At 49.7% G+C, this 17,325-nt stretch overlaps 1 protein-coding gene across 1 annotated transcript in view; it reads right to left on the bottom strand.

Moving 5' to 3' along the window:
* The window catches only part of LOC307237739 (uncharacterized protein), a gene marked incomplete at both ends in the record, with an annotated part of 62,103 nt that overhangs the window by 18,761 nt on the left and 26,017 nt on the right, over positions 1-17,325 (bottom strand). The window contains one exon of the mRNA XM_080010502.1: positions 102-315. Within this exon, the coding sequence (XP_079866628.1) occupies positions 102-315 (214 nt within the window). The remainder of the gene's footprint in view (positions 1-101; positions 316-17,325) is intronic.

Genomic DNA, 17,325 nt, shown 5'->3' on the forward strand with positions numbered 1-17,325 from the left:
TGTCCTTGCCGCCGTCGGCGGTGGGAGACTTGGCCGGCGCTTTGCCTCCCTTCTCCTCCCTCTTCCCGCCGTTCTTCTTCTCCTCCTCCTCCTCCCTCTGCTTGTCGTCCTTGTTGGTCTTCTCTGGCTTGTCCGCCTTCTCCGCCTTCTCGCCGCTCTTGTCGTTCTTCTCCAGGAGCGCCTTGTCCGTCTTCTCCTCGTCCTTCAGGATCTTCTCGCCCGTCTTGTCCTGGCTGTTGTCGGCTTTCTTCTGCTGCTCCTCCTTCTTGTCGAAGGCGTCCATCTTGTCCTGCTTGTCCTTGTTGTCGGATTTCACTGGGAGGGAGACGTCGACGTCAGCATTAGTACCGTGACCCCGTGACTTCACCCATGTGACATTACTTGAGCTCTACTCTCATTTCCCGGGGTTGGGGTCGGCGTCGACCCCACCCCAACCACATGCCTACGTCCACATGCCACACCCCTACGTCATCTTAGCAACATTTTAGTGTGTTGTGAAAGAGCGTTGGCCGGGTGAGCAAAGGCGTCCGCTGCTCAACTGCCTGTGGGAGTTCTCCGGTCCACCGCTGTAAAACCGCTAACTACTCCACCTGTACACTGTACCCGATGATGTCTCACTGAGACGATTAGAAAAACTAACAGAACCGGAAAGGCATGAGCATCAATCCATGTACGACATTTACGCTCTGTCGAAAAGGTTTTATTGTCCTGTCCAACATAACGCCCAGCTGCCGCTTCCCCGTCTCCGCTCAGCGGGAAAGGTTTCCAAAAGCTGATCCTAAGAATCGGCTTTTTAGAAAAAGCGGACGCGGCGAGCCCAGCCGGGGACGGAACAGCGCTTAAAGCTCTGGCTCAGTGCAGGTCTCGGGCTTGTCCCCCGGGGACGCCAACGGCCGATCGGCGTGACGGCGGAAGTCCGCGGCCCCCTCGCCACGGGACGGGCATAGACCGTAGAGTGAAAGGACACAGGATCCATTCGATCTCCGAAGAGAGGATTTGAGGCTGCAAGTTTGGCTCCCCGCCCACCGCCATCTCAGCAGGAAACGGAGTCAGTAACTTCGGACTCAGAGTCTGGTGCGGTGTGCTGAGGTGGGGAGCAACTGGCGAGCCCTGTCGGTCAAGGCAACTACACCCTCCAATACGCCCCTTTTTAAGCCTACATATCCTCTTTATGGAACGACACTTATCAAAATCGTAACCAACACGCCCGTTAGAAGAAGCAATCTTAAGATACTGAGACACTCGATGTATCGCTCGTTCGACCTAAGACAGGTCCCGACTCCACCGACTCACAAGGCTGGCAAAGAGCTTGATCTCATTCTTGCTCGGAGCTGTACCACGGACAACCTATGGGTCACTCCTCTTCATCTCTCTGACCACTTCTTCATCCACTTCAATGTCCAGCTACCAAAATAACCCCCCACCTCCCCACCCATGGTTACTATCCGCAGCAATCTCCGCAACTTGTCTCCCACCCACTTCTCCTCTGTGCTCTCCTCTTCTCTTCCACCCCGCGGCACTTTCTCCTCTCTGCAGGTTAATGATGCCACTGACTCCCTCTGCTCCACCTTGAGCTCATGTCTGGATAGCCTGTGTCCACTATCCACCAGACCTGCTCGTTCAACCCAGTCGCACCCTTGGCTGACTGACACCCTCCGGACAACGCGCACTGACCTCAGAGCAGCCGAGAGGAAATGGCACAAATCCAAAACAATTGAGGATCTTGCTAGCTACCAGACACTGCTGTCCTCCTTCTCTTCCAGCATCACTGCTGCCAAGGCCTTTTTTAACGGTAGGATCAACGGTGCCACAGACACACGTAAGTTATTCGCCACCTTCAAGTCTCTGCTTTACCCTCCACCACCTCCCCCAGCTACTAACCTCACTGCTGACTGCCTTGCCTCCTTTTTTACAAACAAAGTAGCAGCCATCAGCAGCCAATTCACTAAACAACTTACTCACAACCTGTCTTCTCCAGCCCTAGGCTCATCGTTCCCTGGTTTCACCCCCCTCGCTGAAAGTGAGGTATCTGAACTACTAACATGTAGCCGTCCTACTACCTGTCCGCTAGATCCGATCCCATCTAACCTCCTTCAAGCCATATCACCGACTATCACCCCGGCAATCACACATGTGATTAATTCTTCCCTAACTTCCGGCACTTTCCCTTCCGCTTTCAAAGCGGCTCGGGTCGCACCACTGCTCAAAAAACCCTCACCTGATCCCAATCAAGTAGAAAACTATCGGCCGGTCTCTCTCCTCCCATTCCTTTCCAAAACCTTAGAGAGGGCGGTCTCTAGACAGGTTACAGAGTACCTGTCAAGAAACAACCTTCTTGATACACTTCAATCTGGCTTCAAAAGTGGTCACTCCACCGAAACAGCCCTGTTGTCTGTGACAGAGGCCTTAAAAACTGCTAGAGCTGCTGCCAAATCCTCTGTTCTCATTCTGCTAGACTTATCAGCTGCTTTTGACACTGTCAATCACAGCATACTCCTGTCCATACTCTCAAGCATGGGCATAACGGGCAGTGCACTTTCCTGGTTCGAATCTTACCTCACTGGGCGCTCGTTCAGTGTGACATGGCGAGGCCAGCTGTCTGTGCCTCACAACCTCACCACAGGGGTGCCCCAAGGCTCGGTGCTAGGACCCCTCCTCTTTGCCATATACACCACCTCACTGGGCCCGATCATCCGCTCACATGGCTTTTCATATCACTGCTATGCGGATGATACTCAACTCTATCTGTCCTTCCCGCCCGACGACCCTACTGTCTCGACGCGGATCTCGGATTGTCTCGCTGACATATCCACATGGATGAAGGATTATCATCTTCAACTAAATCTGGCGAAAACGGAACTGCTGGTCTTCCCGGCCAAACAAGGTATTTATCACAACATTGATATTAAAATCGACTCTCTATCTCTTGTTCCTACCAAGGCTGCAAGGAATCTTGGTGTCATTATTGATGACCAACTGACATTCTCGGACCATGTTGCCGCCGTCTCCCGGTCCTGCCGCTTCGCACTACTCAACATCCGAAAAGTCAGGCCGTACCTGACCCAATATGCCACTCAACTGCTGCTACAAACGTTGGTGATGTCCCGTCTCGACTACTGCAACGCCCTCTTAACAGGCTTGCCAGCCTGTGCGGTGAAGCCACTACAGATGATACAGAATGCGGCGGCGCGACTGGTTTTCAACCAGCCAAAGAGGGCACATGTCACTCTGCTGCTCATCGAGCTCCACTGGTTACCTGTAGCCGCCCGCATCAAGTTCAAGTCTCTTATGCTGGCCTACAGAGTGATTGCTGGGAATGCTCCCGCCTACTTAAATGCTCTTGTAAGAGCACATGTTGCCCCCCGTCAAATGAGCGTCGCCTGGCTCTGCCGGCCATACAGCCACGGCAATCCAGGCTATTCTCATTTGTAGTTCCACGTTGGTGGAACGAGCTGCCAAAAATGACCAGAGCGGGGACCTCCCTCTCTGTCTTTAAGAAGCACCTGAAGACCCAGCTCTTCAGTGAGTACCTCCTGTCCTAACCTACAATTACTTAGCACCACCTTGCAGTATTTATTGTTACACGAATGTTGTTGTTACACTAATCTCTGTCGCAATGTAGCTTGAATGTTATTCTCCCTTGTAAGTCGCTTTGGATAAAAGCGTCTGCTAAATGACTAAATGTAAATGTAAAAGAAGTTTCTTCTTTTTCCATTGACTTCCATTGACATACGTACAGGAAGTCGGCATCTCAGTCATTAACCAAACTGCATTTTGAAGCACTTCTGCATTTTTTGCGTCAACATTTGAGCGGCACCCTTACGGTGTAGGGGGTTGCGGGATGAGATGAGAGCTGAGCTCGGTGAAGAAACCAAGACAGAGCCTGTGGTTTTAATAGTGGAATTAGTGCTCGTATCCTTTCAGCTTTGGTGGCTGAATGGTTTCCTCTCATTGCTAGCAGGTTCAGACTTGACTAAAGAGACTAAAACTAAATAGCAATTGCAAGGTGTTGTGGATATATGTTGAAGTGAAAATTAAGATAATTCTATTGCCCTTCATATATTGTAGTAAAGAAAAGTATTACGGCAAGTCCACAAGAATGGAATTGATCAAGTAAAGTACAAATACCTCCAAATTGTACACTTGTACAAATTGTATTGCAAACACACCAGTTCAGTCACACCAGACAGGTGTGGCTGCTTATACCGCGCCACACCCACACCACAAGTACGTTCCGACTTTGTTTTTTACATAACAGCCACTCCGAATGTGCCCCGTAGCATTCTGCGTTAGAACTGCGTCATTAACCTCTCAGCTGTGGGTTGCTGGAGTGATACTCCTTATGTAATAATGACTAAATGACCCTTTTCTGCTTTTCTCTACAAGTAAAGCAACAGTGCATGGGGGATCATTTAAAAAAGTATTTCATTAGAATTCGGATAAAGACCGCCAATTTGGTTTCCCACGCCGTTACACACATGGCTTCCTACACACTGCACCGAATGAGGAAGGGTGAGAATTAAAGCCGTTCTGAAAGGCAGAGGATTTGTCCGGCTATTCCCATCTGGGGTTACTGCGTCATCTGCCCTTGGAAACAGTTTGTTAATTTTCCTGTCGACCTCCCGGAGGAACAACAAGAAGAGAAACAACAGTTCTGGCCTCAGGGATAGTTTAATTATTTCTCATTAGGATAATGAGAGGTATTAACCCCCCCTCCCCTAATTATTATTATTATTATTATTATTATTATTATTATTATTATTATTATTATTTTTATTTTTATTTTTATTTTTATTACATCCAACCATCCATCTAACCAACCATCCATCCATCCATCCATTAAACAATAGAACTATCCATTCATCCATCCATCCAACCATCCATCAAACAATCGAACTATCCATCCGTCCATCCATCCATTTTCTTGAACAGCTTTTCCTGGTCAAGGTTTCCTGGAGCTGCTTTATTCCATTTAAAGGGTAAACACATCGAAGGAAAGACACTCATTTGTAATAGTGTCAAGGAAGAAATACACAAAGAAAGAGGAGAACAGTGAAACCATTCCACAGGGACTCTCTAAAATCTGCCCCTGGAACTTAATGGTAGCAGAGAATTCATTTTCAGAGTTTTGTGTTGTGGTGTGTTCAGTTATTTGGAACCTGAAGTCTGATCCTTTCCTATTAGCGCTGACATTCCAGGACAGCTATAATGGCATTGATGGTCTTTTTTTTTTTAATTACTTTGTTAATAAATACATACCCGGGCTGATCTCTTATTACAGACGGAGTGGTTCAGCCAAATTTTTCATGCATTGGACAGTGATGTGACCATAGCGTTCACCAGTGCTAAACCTCAGCCCTGAATGGTGAAAGGCATCTAAAGGTTTAAGGGCAGGGGGAGATGCTCGTCCATAGCCAAGATCGCCGTAATCCAGTATGGAAAGAAAAACAGACAATACTTTTTTTTCTGTTATTTTCCTGGTGAACACTGGAGAATAATAAAACTAGGTTGTCTTCTCTGGAGACAACCAAGTTTGGTCTGCAAGTTATTTTTTGCAAGTTTCTCAACAGGACCTCTAACAGTGAGCTTTTCATCTATCCAGTTGGCCAAATATTTATAATGAGGGTCTCTCTTTCTCTGTGAGAGTATTATTTAACCCAGCTGACAATGGGCGCACAGAAATTGAACACGGCGCCAGTCCTTTTGCAGGGTCACAAACATTCAATAACACACAGTCTGCAATTAACCTCACCAACATGCCTCTGGAAGGACTCCCAAGTGATGTCATCAAAACAAAACACGGGGAGAACATGCAAACTGCACGTAGGCAGATACATGTATTATTATTATTATTATTATTATTATTATTGTTATTATTATTATTATTATTATTATTATTATTATTATTATTATTATTATTATTATTATTATTTTATTATTATTATTGTATTATTACTGGTATTATTTATATTATCACTATCATTATCATTATCATCATTATTATTTTTATTATTGCTAGTATTATAATAATAATAATAATAATAATAATTATTATTATTATTATTATTATTATTATTACTAGTATTATTTATACTATCATTACAATTATCATTATCATTATTATTATTATTATTATTATTATTATTATTATTATTATTGCCACTGTAGACCCATCCCAGCATAGACCACTTTATTTGCAGCTGGTATTCATCACAGTATCATTCCTCCGTATGACTCATCCGCGATGCTACTGCTGGCTGAGTGCAAATAGGATCCACTAAATAACATGCTACTGTACAATCCACAGCTGCCGGCTACCAGCGGTGTTTGTGTGTGTGTGTGTGTGTGTGTGTGTGTGTGTGTGTGTGTGTGTGTGTGTGTGTGTGTGTGTGTGTGTGTGTGTGTCAGAGAGAGAGAGAGAGAGAGAGAGAGAGAGAGAGAGAGGGAGAGTGGGGGGGGCAGACACAGTTGCACATAGAAAAACTGCCATTTGAAGTAAGCATGACTAACATTCAAAGACATGATACTGGTGCTGAGATTGTTTTTTTGCTCTAGGCCACCCACCATGAAGAGCAACACACACACGCAATAATCACTGGCACACACACACACACACACACACACACACACACACACACACACACACACACGAACATTAAAAAGCACACACAAACACATGTAAGGACATGCACACAGGTGTACATATTTTCATTGTCTTTCTTACAAATGTTTTCGATGTATTTATATCCCTATCCATCCTCACTGACATGCTGTTGAATACAGTATATATCCATAGATAGATAGATATAGTATATATTGCTGAAAGGCTATAGTTGCTTGCCAACTTGTTGCACGGTAATCAGCTACAGACAGAGCGTACGATCAATAGATGGATGGATGGACAATGACAGTACAGTCATTCCAGTTGACCTTGCATGGACACCCGATGCGACAGCACGGCCACATGTGAGTGAGAGAGCAGAAAGTGATGCGAGCGAGAGATAGAGAGAGAGAGAGAGATGTGATATATGTATATACCTTTCTTTCCATCCGTATAAAAAAATGGTATATTGCGGTATTCTGTGCCCCAAGAATAAGAGTAATTCAAACCATATTGTCTGTGCTTAAATGCGATGCGATTTGTGTGTGTGTGTGTGTATGTGCGTGCGTGCGTGCATGTGTGTGTGTGTGTGTGTATTGTGTGCGCGGCCTGTTCTGTGTCTATGGAAGCTAGCCATCTGCAACGCGGTGCCAATGGCCGTGCCGTCGGGCCGACGATGGTGCGGCTCTCGTGCGGCCTTCCGCCACCGGGGCCGCTCCAGACTGTCTGGCCGCTGCCGGTGTGTCTGCGCCTTTAACACGCGGACTATAGGATCCACCTCGTTGGAAAGGAGCATCATCAACGCACGCATGCATGCTCACACGTACAGGCACACCAAGGCTCAAAGTGCCAGAAATAGCTGCTCTATATTTGAATACAGTCAGTCTCTAATCAATGTTGCAGCTCTCCCTAACTACGGACTAAAAAAACAGAACAAATAGATAGATGGATGAATGGATGGATAGACGGACAGACAGACAGATATAGATAGATAAATAGACAGACAGACAGACAGACAGACTGACAGATATAGATAGATAAATAAACAGACAGACAGACAGACAGACAGATAGAGAGATAGACAGACAAACAGATAGATAGATAGACATAGATAGTTAGATAGATAGACAGACAGACAGACAGACAGACAGACAGGCAGACAGATAGACAGACAGACAGACAGACAGACAGACAGATAGATAGATAGATAGATAGACAGACACACAGATAGATAGACAGACAGACAGATAGAAAGATGGATAGAAAAACAGATAGATAGATAGATAGATGTAGTTATATGCTCTGTATCTATGTTTAACTTCTTGATGTGCGCGCTGTGTCTCGTCCCCAGCCTTTGCCATCAATCCAGCTCCTGGCATCGGTAACCAGGACAGGGGTTCTGGCTGCCCGCACTGCCTCGCGTCCCCAATCAAACTGACCTAAATCCTGACTAGGACGCCCAGAGGGGCCACAGGCACCAAGTCCTGTCAACGAAACAGGTCGTATATCAATCAACCTCAGAGTGCCAAAGAAAACACCGTATCCATGACTTTTTCTCAACCAATTCTGAATCCCAAATTTAAAGTATCAGACGATATAACGATCCAATGCATTGCTATTATCGAACAATACAGAGTTAGACGCTAAGTTTAGGTTAATAAAAACAGAATAATTATCATGAAAGACATTTAACATTCTGCTAAAATGGAAAAAGGCTTCAACGTATGGCATGTTTGATATTGATGTTGCTAATACACGGATATTCTCCAATTCAATATCCAATTTTAGTTTAGCACTGCCAGTCTCCAACACCAGCATTGTTATCGACCAATCCCAATATTATTTGGGTGCAGCAGTGACCTACAGCAACGCTGCCCAAACCCAACGTTTCCATCAGGCCCCTAGGATCCCTCCATCATACTTCTGTAGGAAAACACTTCTACTCGGACACCTACCCACAGCCGCAGGTTTAACAGCCTGGAAACCGTTAATGGGCTGGAGGGCTGCGGGCGGGACCGGGAGCAGGACGCTGGCCTCACAGCTTCCGTGGTGCCTCTTGGGCGGCGGGGAAGACGGGAGCGTGGGCGACGTCATCAGTTGGGATGACATCATCATCGCCGCCGCGGCTCCCCGATCGTCGGAAACGGTGAGTGAGCGGCGGACGGCGACGTGCGGGTGCGGAGGCCTGGCCACGCCCGCCGGCCCCAGGCGGCTGAAGTTCAGGGCGCCCGGACAATGTAGCGCGGAGGTCCCGTTACCGGTGGGATACGACTCGGTCGCTAAGGTGGGGACCGCCAGGTGCGAGCAGTCGGACATGGCTCGCCTCACCGTGCTCCGCTGAGGCGGTTCCCTCAGTCCGCCACGTTGGCCGTTGGCCGCCTCCGTGATTGACACGCCGCAGGACCCCGTCACGCCCTCTCCACCGGGACCCAAGTCCTCCATTAGCCTGTGACCCAGGAGCCCAGACGAGGTTATAGTCGGAGCTCCAGGACGTTCAGACCCAAGTTGGCGTTCATTGCCCTCTTGAACTTTCAGGGGTCCAGCATTTGAATCAGTATTTTGAAGCCCGCTCAGGCCTGAAGACTGGCTCATATTTTGAGTTCTGGCTTGGCTTGTGGATGGGTCTGTTTTGTTACCGACAAGCGGGCCTGCAGGCGGGGTAGACACAAGAGGTTTCCTCTCGCCCTCTGCATGACTTGATCTGGGACTTCCAGGGATGTGGGGGCTCAACGGGCGGCTCTCCACGACCCCTGAGGCTTGAGTCTTGGGGCAAAGAGAGCCCCCTCTGTTAACATTTGGGTAGGATTGATGATTTGGTCCATAGTTGAGCTCTGCCGCAAACTTGGGATCCAGTGAGGGCATCGAAAGGGGTTTCCCAGGCGAGATAGCAGGGGAGGGGTCGGGCGAGGAGGAGGAGGAGAAGGAAGAAGAGAGCGGACTGCTGGGGCTTTGTCCCGCGCTTCCCAACAGCATACCCGTCCCTCCCATCGCCCCAGCCCTGCGAGCACCACTTTCCCCGGGCCTCGCCCCCGACCCTTCCTCCTCCCAACCTGGCGTGACGAGGCGCGGTGGCTCGACCGAGAGCCCCGGCGGCCCCCCGAAACCGCCGCGCCCCGAATTCACCCCCTCCTGTCCTCCTATCAAGGTTATCTGAAGTCCCGCGCTGGCCCCGTCGGGCCCCGTGCCCCGGTGCCCTCCGGCCATCTGGTCCTGGCGCTGCCAGTCGGTGTTCCGGGCAGATGCCTGAGCTCTGGAGGAGGCGGGCGGAGGTGATGCGTGCGCGGCAGTGACGTTGGCGGCATTCAAGAGTTGCTGCTGCTGCGGCTGCTGTGGCAGCTGATGTCCGGCGGAAGATGGTGGGTAGCCACTGCTGCTACTGGCAACACCACTAATGATGGCCGGCTGTTGGCAGTGCGAGCCAGAGAGAGAGGACATTTTCGCCACGCTCCCTCTCTTTCTCTTCAAGTCTTTCTCCCTTCTAACTTCTTCCTCTGTTTCTTCTTTCCACTCTCTGGGTCTCTGGTCTGTTGCTCCTTTAGAACGTTTGGTTATTTCTTTCTGTCTCCCGTGTGTCCTAAATTTTTGCCTTTCTTCCCTGTTTCACCTCTTCCCGACGCTGCCCTGTTTCCCGGGTCTGCGGCGAACGTCCTCTTCTTCCCAGGAAGCCGGCACCGGCATCAGTATCCAAAGTGACAGGAGATTTACACAGATTGGGAGCGAGGCGCCGTGGCTTTGTGGGTGATACCTCGGAGGTTGCCTGCGTGCGACGCCGCCGCCGCTGCTGCTGCTGCTGCTGCGTGCGAGTGCGAGGCGCATGTGCACGGCCGCCTGCGCGCCAGAGCCGAGCCAAACAGCGGGACGTGTATGTGAGAGTGACTGTGTCTGGCTGCCTGCGCTCCTCTCTGAGCGCTGCACGGATCAGCTGTGAGGCTAAATCGCACCTTGCTCTCCCTCCCTCCCTCCCTCTCTCTCTCTCTCTCTCGCGCTCTCTCTCTCTCGCTGACATCAGCGAGTCACGTGACGGTCTTGCATATTCTCCCGTCCCCATTCGCCGGAGCCAAATCTCAGCCGCTCGCCTCTCGCGAAGGAACACGGACGCCGGCGTGCACGCGCACGCGCACGCGCACGTCCACGCGCGCGCCCCCACAAACAGATCAATACGAGTCGCAGTCATGAAGTGTCTGTACAACAGCCTCTGTTGATGCAGAGTGGGAGATGGAGCCCGGTATCGATCAGGGACAAAAGCCATGTGGGCGACTCCTCCGAGCTTCGATTTCCTCGTTCCTTATTTGTTGTTGTTCAGCTTGAAATGGCCGCAACCCGGGGCGCCCCCTGATGTTACGGGATGCGGGTGCAGCTCTCCGTCGGGTCTCGGGAGCGACGCGGGCCATCGCCCCGCGCTCGCGTCTCGTCCCCGTCGACGGGGAAAACGCGCCCGGGAACTTCGAAAAACCGGTTTCCCATCATGCACCCTGACGAGGCTTTTTCGACTCGACCCGTGTAGCGCGTGGCGGCTGACGCCATGTCCCAGCGGAGCAATTTTCCATTCACACAAGTAGAAACACGCCACACGCACGCACACACGCAGGCACGCACACACACAAACACACACATGCACGCACACACTCATACGCACGCATGCACACACACAAACAATCCAAAGATCTGTATTGAAATGACAAGAGCAGCCTGAATGAAAATGAATGAACATCATTACTTAACCATCCATAAACAATTTGTTCATTGGACCCGCAGTGACTCACACACACACACACACACACACACACACACACACACACACACACACACACGCACGCACGCACACACAGCTTCTCAGGCCCACAGACACACACACAGAGACACACACACAGAGACACACACACAGACACGCAGATAAAGGAGGAGAGAGTGAGGGAAAGACAGATTCGGTTTCGTTTGTGAGACCAGAGAGTAACATTCTGCAGGTTTCTTCGGCCAAAGCAAACTTCCCGCTGAGTTTGGCTTACAGCTCAGCTCTAAAAGCTCCAATATAATTATTATTATTATATCATATTCCTTTGGATGTTTGAGCTATTTAATATTTTTCTAGGGCACTCTCTCCTTGCAATTCATCGTTTCCGCAGCCACCGCCACACAATCAACAAATAAAAAAGACATAACTAGTGTGAGAAGGAAACCCTGTGTATAAATAAATCCAATTTGCCTCACAAAGGTCAAACATTTAAAACTGTAATTGGCGCCCCGCCTCTCCCACCAACGGACCGGGCTTCATTGCAAAGACTTGGCTCAGTCCCAAGGAATCCCAAATTCTGTGCACAAAGAGGACAGGACATTTTGGAAAGTAGTTCCTCCTGTGAGTCCATTTTTTTTTTTTTAAGATTATTTCCTTTTATCTCAGTAATTCTATGTATTATTTACTTAACAATGACATCACTTCCGGGTCTCAGGAAAAGCTCTAAATGTAACTGTATTTTTTGCACAAGCCCCATACAAATGAACTTTAATATTATGCAACGGTGGTTTGGCTCGGCCCTGGTGGCTCTGTCCCTGCCAACTCGATTGTCTCAGTGTTTGGGAGCCGACGATTCATCCTCGCTAACCAACCGAATTCTCCCCAAATTACCCCCCCAAAAAAACAAAAAAAAAAAAAAAACACAAAATGAGCAAATACAATGCACTGATTAATTATTGAACATTGAGATTACTCTCAGTAGACATGCACACACACACACACACACACACACACACACACACACACACACACACACGCTCATGACTGCCCCGATGCGTTCTCCAATACACACAAACACACTAACACACTTTTGGTGTCCCTATCACTTCTTGTGAATGCTTCAAATTATTTTATTATTACATTTTCTGCACTTTATATCCTTCTTATGTACAGTGTTTTGTGAAATTCTCATCCAAAATGAGCCTTTAGTAAATTACTACCGATAGCAATGCTGTTAATTCAGCAGCCTACAAGTCATATAGTCAATAATATACATAATACGACAAAATAATATACATAATATTCCAAAAAAGCTCATAGTCTCCTGAGATTGCTGAATTTGGCTCAGTAAGGGAAACTTCATTCTTGAAAAACAACTTGTAAATCCTTATTTTCATATCTTCCAAATCTGATTTTTATATGCACTATATTACTTAATGTATATGGTATATATTGTTGTATATTTCAGACATATTCTGGAGAAAAACACTGGAAATAAGTGTACCAGGTGTATTACAGAAGAGAAAGCCTAATATATCCAGTCAAGGTCTCAATCAGATCAGGCTGAGTCAACCCTCCTCCTGTAGGTCACGGTTGTTTTCCCTTTAATTCAAAGAAGGAGTGAGGATGGGGGGGAGAGACGGAGTGGGGAGACGTCAGGGGAGAGAGGGCAGGAGAAGGGAGAGAAAAGCAGGAGAGGAAGGAGGGAGAGAGGGAGAAGCGGGGAGGAGGCTGCAGGCTGCAGGCTGCAGGCTGCAGGCTGGCGGTCCGCGTGGTTGGGAAACAGAGAAGAGGGGGTGAGGGAGGGGAGGGGCGGGGAAGAGGGGGGAAGAGGATGCGGGGAAGAGGGGGGCAGGGGGGAGGAGGATCTTGTCAGAGCGCCGCTATTTTTACCTTTCGACCTTACTGACTGTCACACCCAGTCCAGCCCCCCCACACACACACACACACACACACACACACACACACACACACACACACACACGCACACACTTCCGTTCTTCCCTCTCCCTCAATCTTTGCTCCTGGAGTCTCTTTGTTGCCACGGCAACCATCTCCCATGTCTCCCTGGCAACCCCCCCCCCCCATTCCCACCATCACCACCGCCACAAGATACACACGCGCACACACACACACACACACACACACACACACACACACAAACATACACGGGCACATGAGCACGCACATATGCACACACACAAACACACAACGCCGAGGCATAATTACGGCAGCCACCCATCTCCACGGCGACACAGGGAGTCTGGGTGGGAGGAGGGAGACGTGATGTAGATGGAGAGAGAAAGGGCAGAGAGATAGAGAGAGAGAGAGAGAGAGAGAGAGAGAGAGAGAGAGACAGTGGGAGAGAGAGAGAGAGATAGAGAGAGAGAGAAAGAGAGAGAAAGAGAGAGAAAGAAAACGGGGTGAAGTGGGAAGGAGGTCTGAGAAAAGAGCGAAAGACAGAAAGTATGGAAAGTAAGGAAGAAGTGACAGAGCTCGATAGAGAGAGAGACAGGGAAAGGAGGGGTGGAGTGAAGGAGGGATGGGGAAAGGAGGGGTGGAGGGGTGGAGAGAAGGAGGGGTGGAGGGAAGGAGGGATGGATGGAAGGAGGGATGGAGGGAAGGAGGGGTGGAGGGAAGGCGGGATGGAGAGAAGGAGGGATGGAGGGATGGAGGGAAGGAGGGGTGGAGGGAAGGAGGGGTGGAGGAAAGGAGGGGTGGTGCAGAGTAAAAACAGACACGGCAGGAGGGAGGAGGGGAGCAAATGAGGGAGGAGGGGAGAGAGGGATGAAAGCAAACAAGTTAAAATGAGAAGAGAGAGCGAGATGGAGAAGAAGAGATATCACCTCCCGGGGGGGCCACGACCAAACGGGTGGAGACCGATATAAAAGCAGAACGGACAGACGGACAGACAGACAGACGGACAGACGGACAGACAGACAGACAGACAGACAGACAGACAGACAGACAGACAGCTCAGCTCCAAACCTCCAACCTGCTGTACTTTTGACCATGAGGTGCAGACCGAGCGAGAGAGAGAGATAGAGAGAGAGAGAGAGAGGGGGGGGGGGGGGAGTGTTTGGAAGGATGTTTTTTTTGGGGGTGGGGTCAGGTGGGATGGAAAAGGAGGATAAGAATGTCCTGCTCTGGTCCATTTTTAACTCGGGCCACTTGAGTCCATTTTGGGTATTTCCAACCGTCGGTGCCGGTGTCGTGCCAAAAAGTGATCGTCCGTCAAAAAGTGCCTGCCGCCGGCCGGGTGGGCTGCGAGCTGTCAAATGAAACCCCCTGAATGAAACACAGTCATGTTGGGGCCTAAAAAAACCTTTCAGTCACGAGGCAGGAGCTGCAATCACTTTTTGGCAAGTGGAAAAACGACGTGTTGCTGGTTTGGGCCCTTTTGAGGCATTTCAACGGGTCAAAGGGACCGGCTGGGCTATGATCTTTAAAATAAAACCCCCATGAATGAAACACAGTCATTTTGGGGCATTAATAAGGTCTCGGCGACGCGGTGGACGCTGCGATCCCTTCGTGGCAATCAGTGTCTGGCGGACGATTCCCTTCCTGGCACGGCACCGCGCTCCACGAGGGCTGCCCGGGCGGAGCGCCGGCAGGCGGGCAGGGCCCGGGCGGAGGGCGCCGGTTTAATGCGATGAACGTCGCGCCTCCGACGAGTCGGGAGGGAAGTGGGGAGGACGCAAGGAGGGAAGAGCGTCGCGCTGGGAGACATTCGACGAGCACTTCAACGTCGATTCGCTCAAGGTCGTTCCGAATCAGCCCCCGACCATGAATCTTCCGCTTTCTTTTTCTCCAAAGTTTGCCTTCTCCTCCTTCGGCTGATGGATGGACTTCTTTTTTTTTTTTTTTTTTTTATCGCTTTAAGGTGGTGGTGATGTATTTCTTTCATCCGAGGGGGCTGTGCCCCCTTGTGAGTAATCATCCACATCCACCGTTTTCTTACCACGCCTCGTTTTGCTGCTTTGCCAAATTGCGTCTGATCTTTGCCTCCCCGCCGGGAGAGGCGGGCCCCGCCGCCGACGGCGGAGGCAGCGTGCAGGGGAGCACGTGCGTGACGCGGGTACATTGAATGGCTGTTTCTTATGAAGTGTCAGCCAAATAAACCGTCAGAGAAGGGATTATTCAACAAAATAATGTTGCGGATTACGGCGTTAAAACGAACACACACACACTTCTTTATTCTGCCGCGCTGACACGGGGCCCCGCGAGGCGACGCGGGGCCGGAGGAGGAGGTGGAAGCTGCGGCGTTCACCCAACATGGAGGCAGAGCGTCCCTGCTTAGACTGCACCGTCATCTCGCGGCGAGAGGCGACCCCACAGCGCCACCGTGTGGAGGGAAACGAGCTGTGCGGCCCTCACGACGTCACGCCATGAAGCGCCGCTCCGGCCAAAGCTGAGGGAGTTTAACCACGGGTCCATCAATATTAACAAAAAAAACAACAACAAAGAAAAAACACCAAGGGTCCAGAAAGGACGGAACATCTACAAGGGGTCTGACCATTCCCTGAAAAAACAGTACATCATAGTGGCATCCGGCACCAGAGTGTGTTTTGATGCAGCTTTAAGAAGCCCAAGGTACAGACACATGATCTATTTGTGAGTCGTCCTCCATCCATTTCGGTTCCGGTTTGCGACGCCTCCACACCCTCCCTCATCCCACAAGGTCTTCCATCAGTCTGGGCGACGCCTTAAATACAGATAATACAGCCAATGAGCGGGACTCATTTCTCCAGACACAGCGGCTGGCTATTGAGGATACCTGCATCCGTATTGGGGCAGACACTGACAAACGTACTCAAGACGGAGGAATCGATCAACTGCGAAAGAACCAGCTCAGCCCGATTGGCGCCTCGCGGCTCAGCCCGAGTCCCGCCCTCGGTTGTCGATTGATTGCTGTGGTTGCGGGTTCGAGGGGTTCGCCCAACGTGTGCAGGAGCCGGCCGATTTCTAATTACTGTGCCCGAGACGTTCTCAAGACGGCCGAGCGCCTGGGAGCTCTCCAACCACGAGAAGGAGAAACCCCTTTAGGCAGAAAGAAACAACAGGCGGCAATAACAAGTGTTAAATAAAAGTACTTTTTCAGCTGGACGTCAATTATTCAGTGAGAGTCGAGTTAGTCAATTAGTCAGTTAGTCTAGTTATTTCAAGTGTATAATCACTTGACTCTGAAAAAGCCAAAACTGTCAAAGTAAGCAACATTTTTTTTAAACCAGATAGCTATTTATTGATGTTTTGCTTCCTTCCTTTTGGTTTAGTTTACTTGCAAATATTCAAAATATGAAAGACATCTACAATACTGCACATCTGATCACAAACAAAAAGTGAAGCATCAACACGTAAATGTGCCAGAGGAGCCAAAGTAATGCCGCTGGTTTCTCTCTTTCTCCTCTCATTGAGAACTGTGCAGTATGCTCTGCAAATACGCAACCTCACATGAGGTCCAGAGCCCCAAAAGATCGGTTTGGCAAAGAGATCCCCAACCCGGGGTGCGAGACCCCCACAGGGAGTCGCCAGAGATCGCAGGGGTGGTGACTGGTCGATTCGAGGCATACTGTATGTTTTATGAGATTGACACATATATGACTATATGTCCCAATGTATTGATTGCCCTAAAAAACCTTGCTCCCTCTACCATGAAAATGGAACCCATTCATGCAAAAACGGATGCTGGTCTCAGATTAAGGTTTGATTTATGGGGTCTCTGAGGAAAAAAAGACCTGGGACCCCTTGCGGTGATGGGGTTTGAGCGGCCACACCTGTCCTGGGTCGGGGCAACGGAGCCCAGGATCAGGGCGGCTGTACGCCCGTTGCCCATTCGACTAATCAACCAGCAACAGGTAAAACCCCCATCCCCACACACACACACAGGAGAGGATCCCTTATCATGACATGCTGTCCATCTGCTCCGGGCTTGTTCCGCCTCGCCCAGTCTTTACAATAAACAGCTGTGCCGGGGGGGCCCCTGAAAACGCCA

The sequence above is a fragment of the Zeus faber genome (genome assembly GCF_960531495.2).
Source record: "Zeus faber genome assembly, chromosome: 12".
In the NCBI taxonomy this organism is placed as follows: Eukaryota; Metazoa; Chordata; class Actinopteri; order Zeiformes; family Zeidae; genus Zeus; species Zeus faber.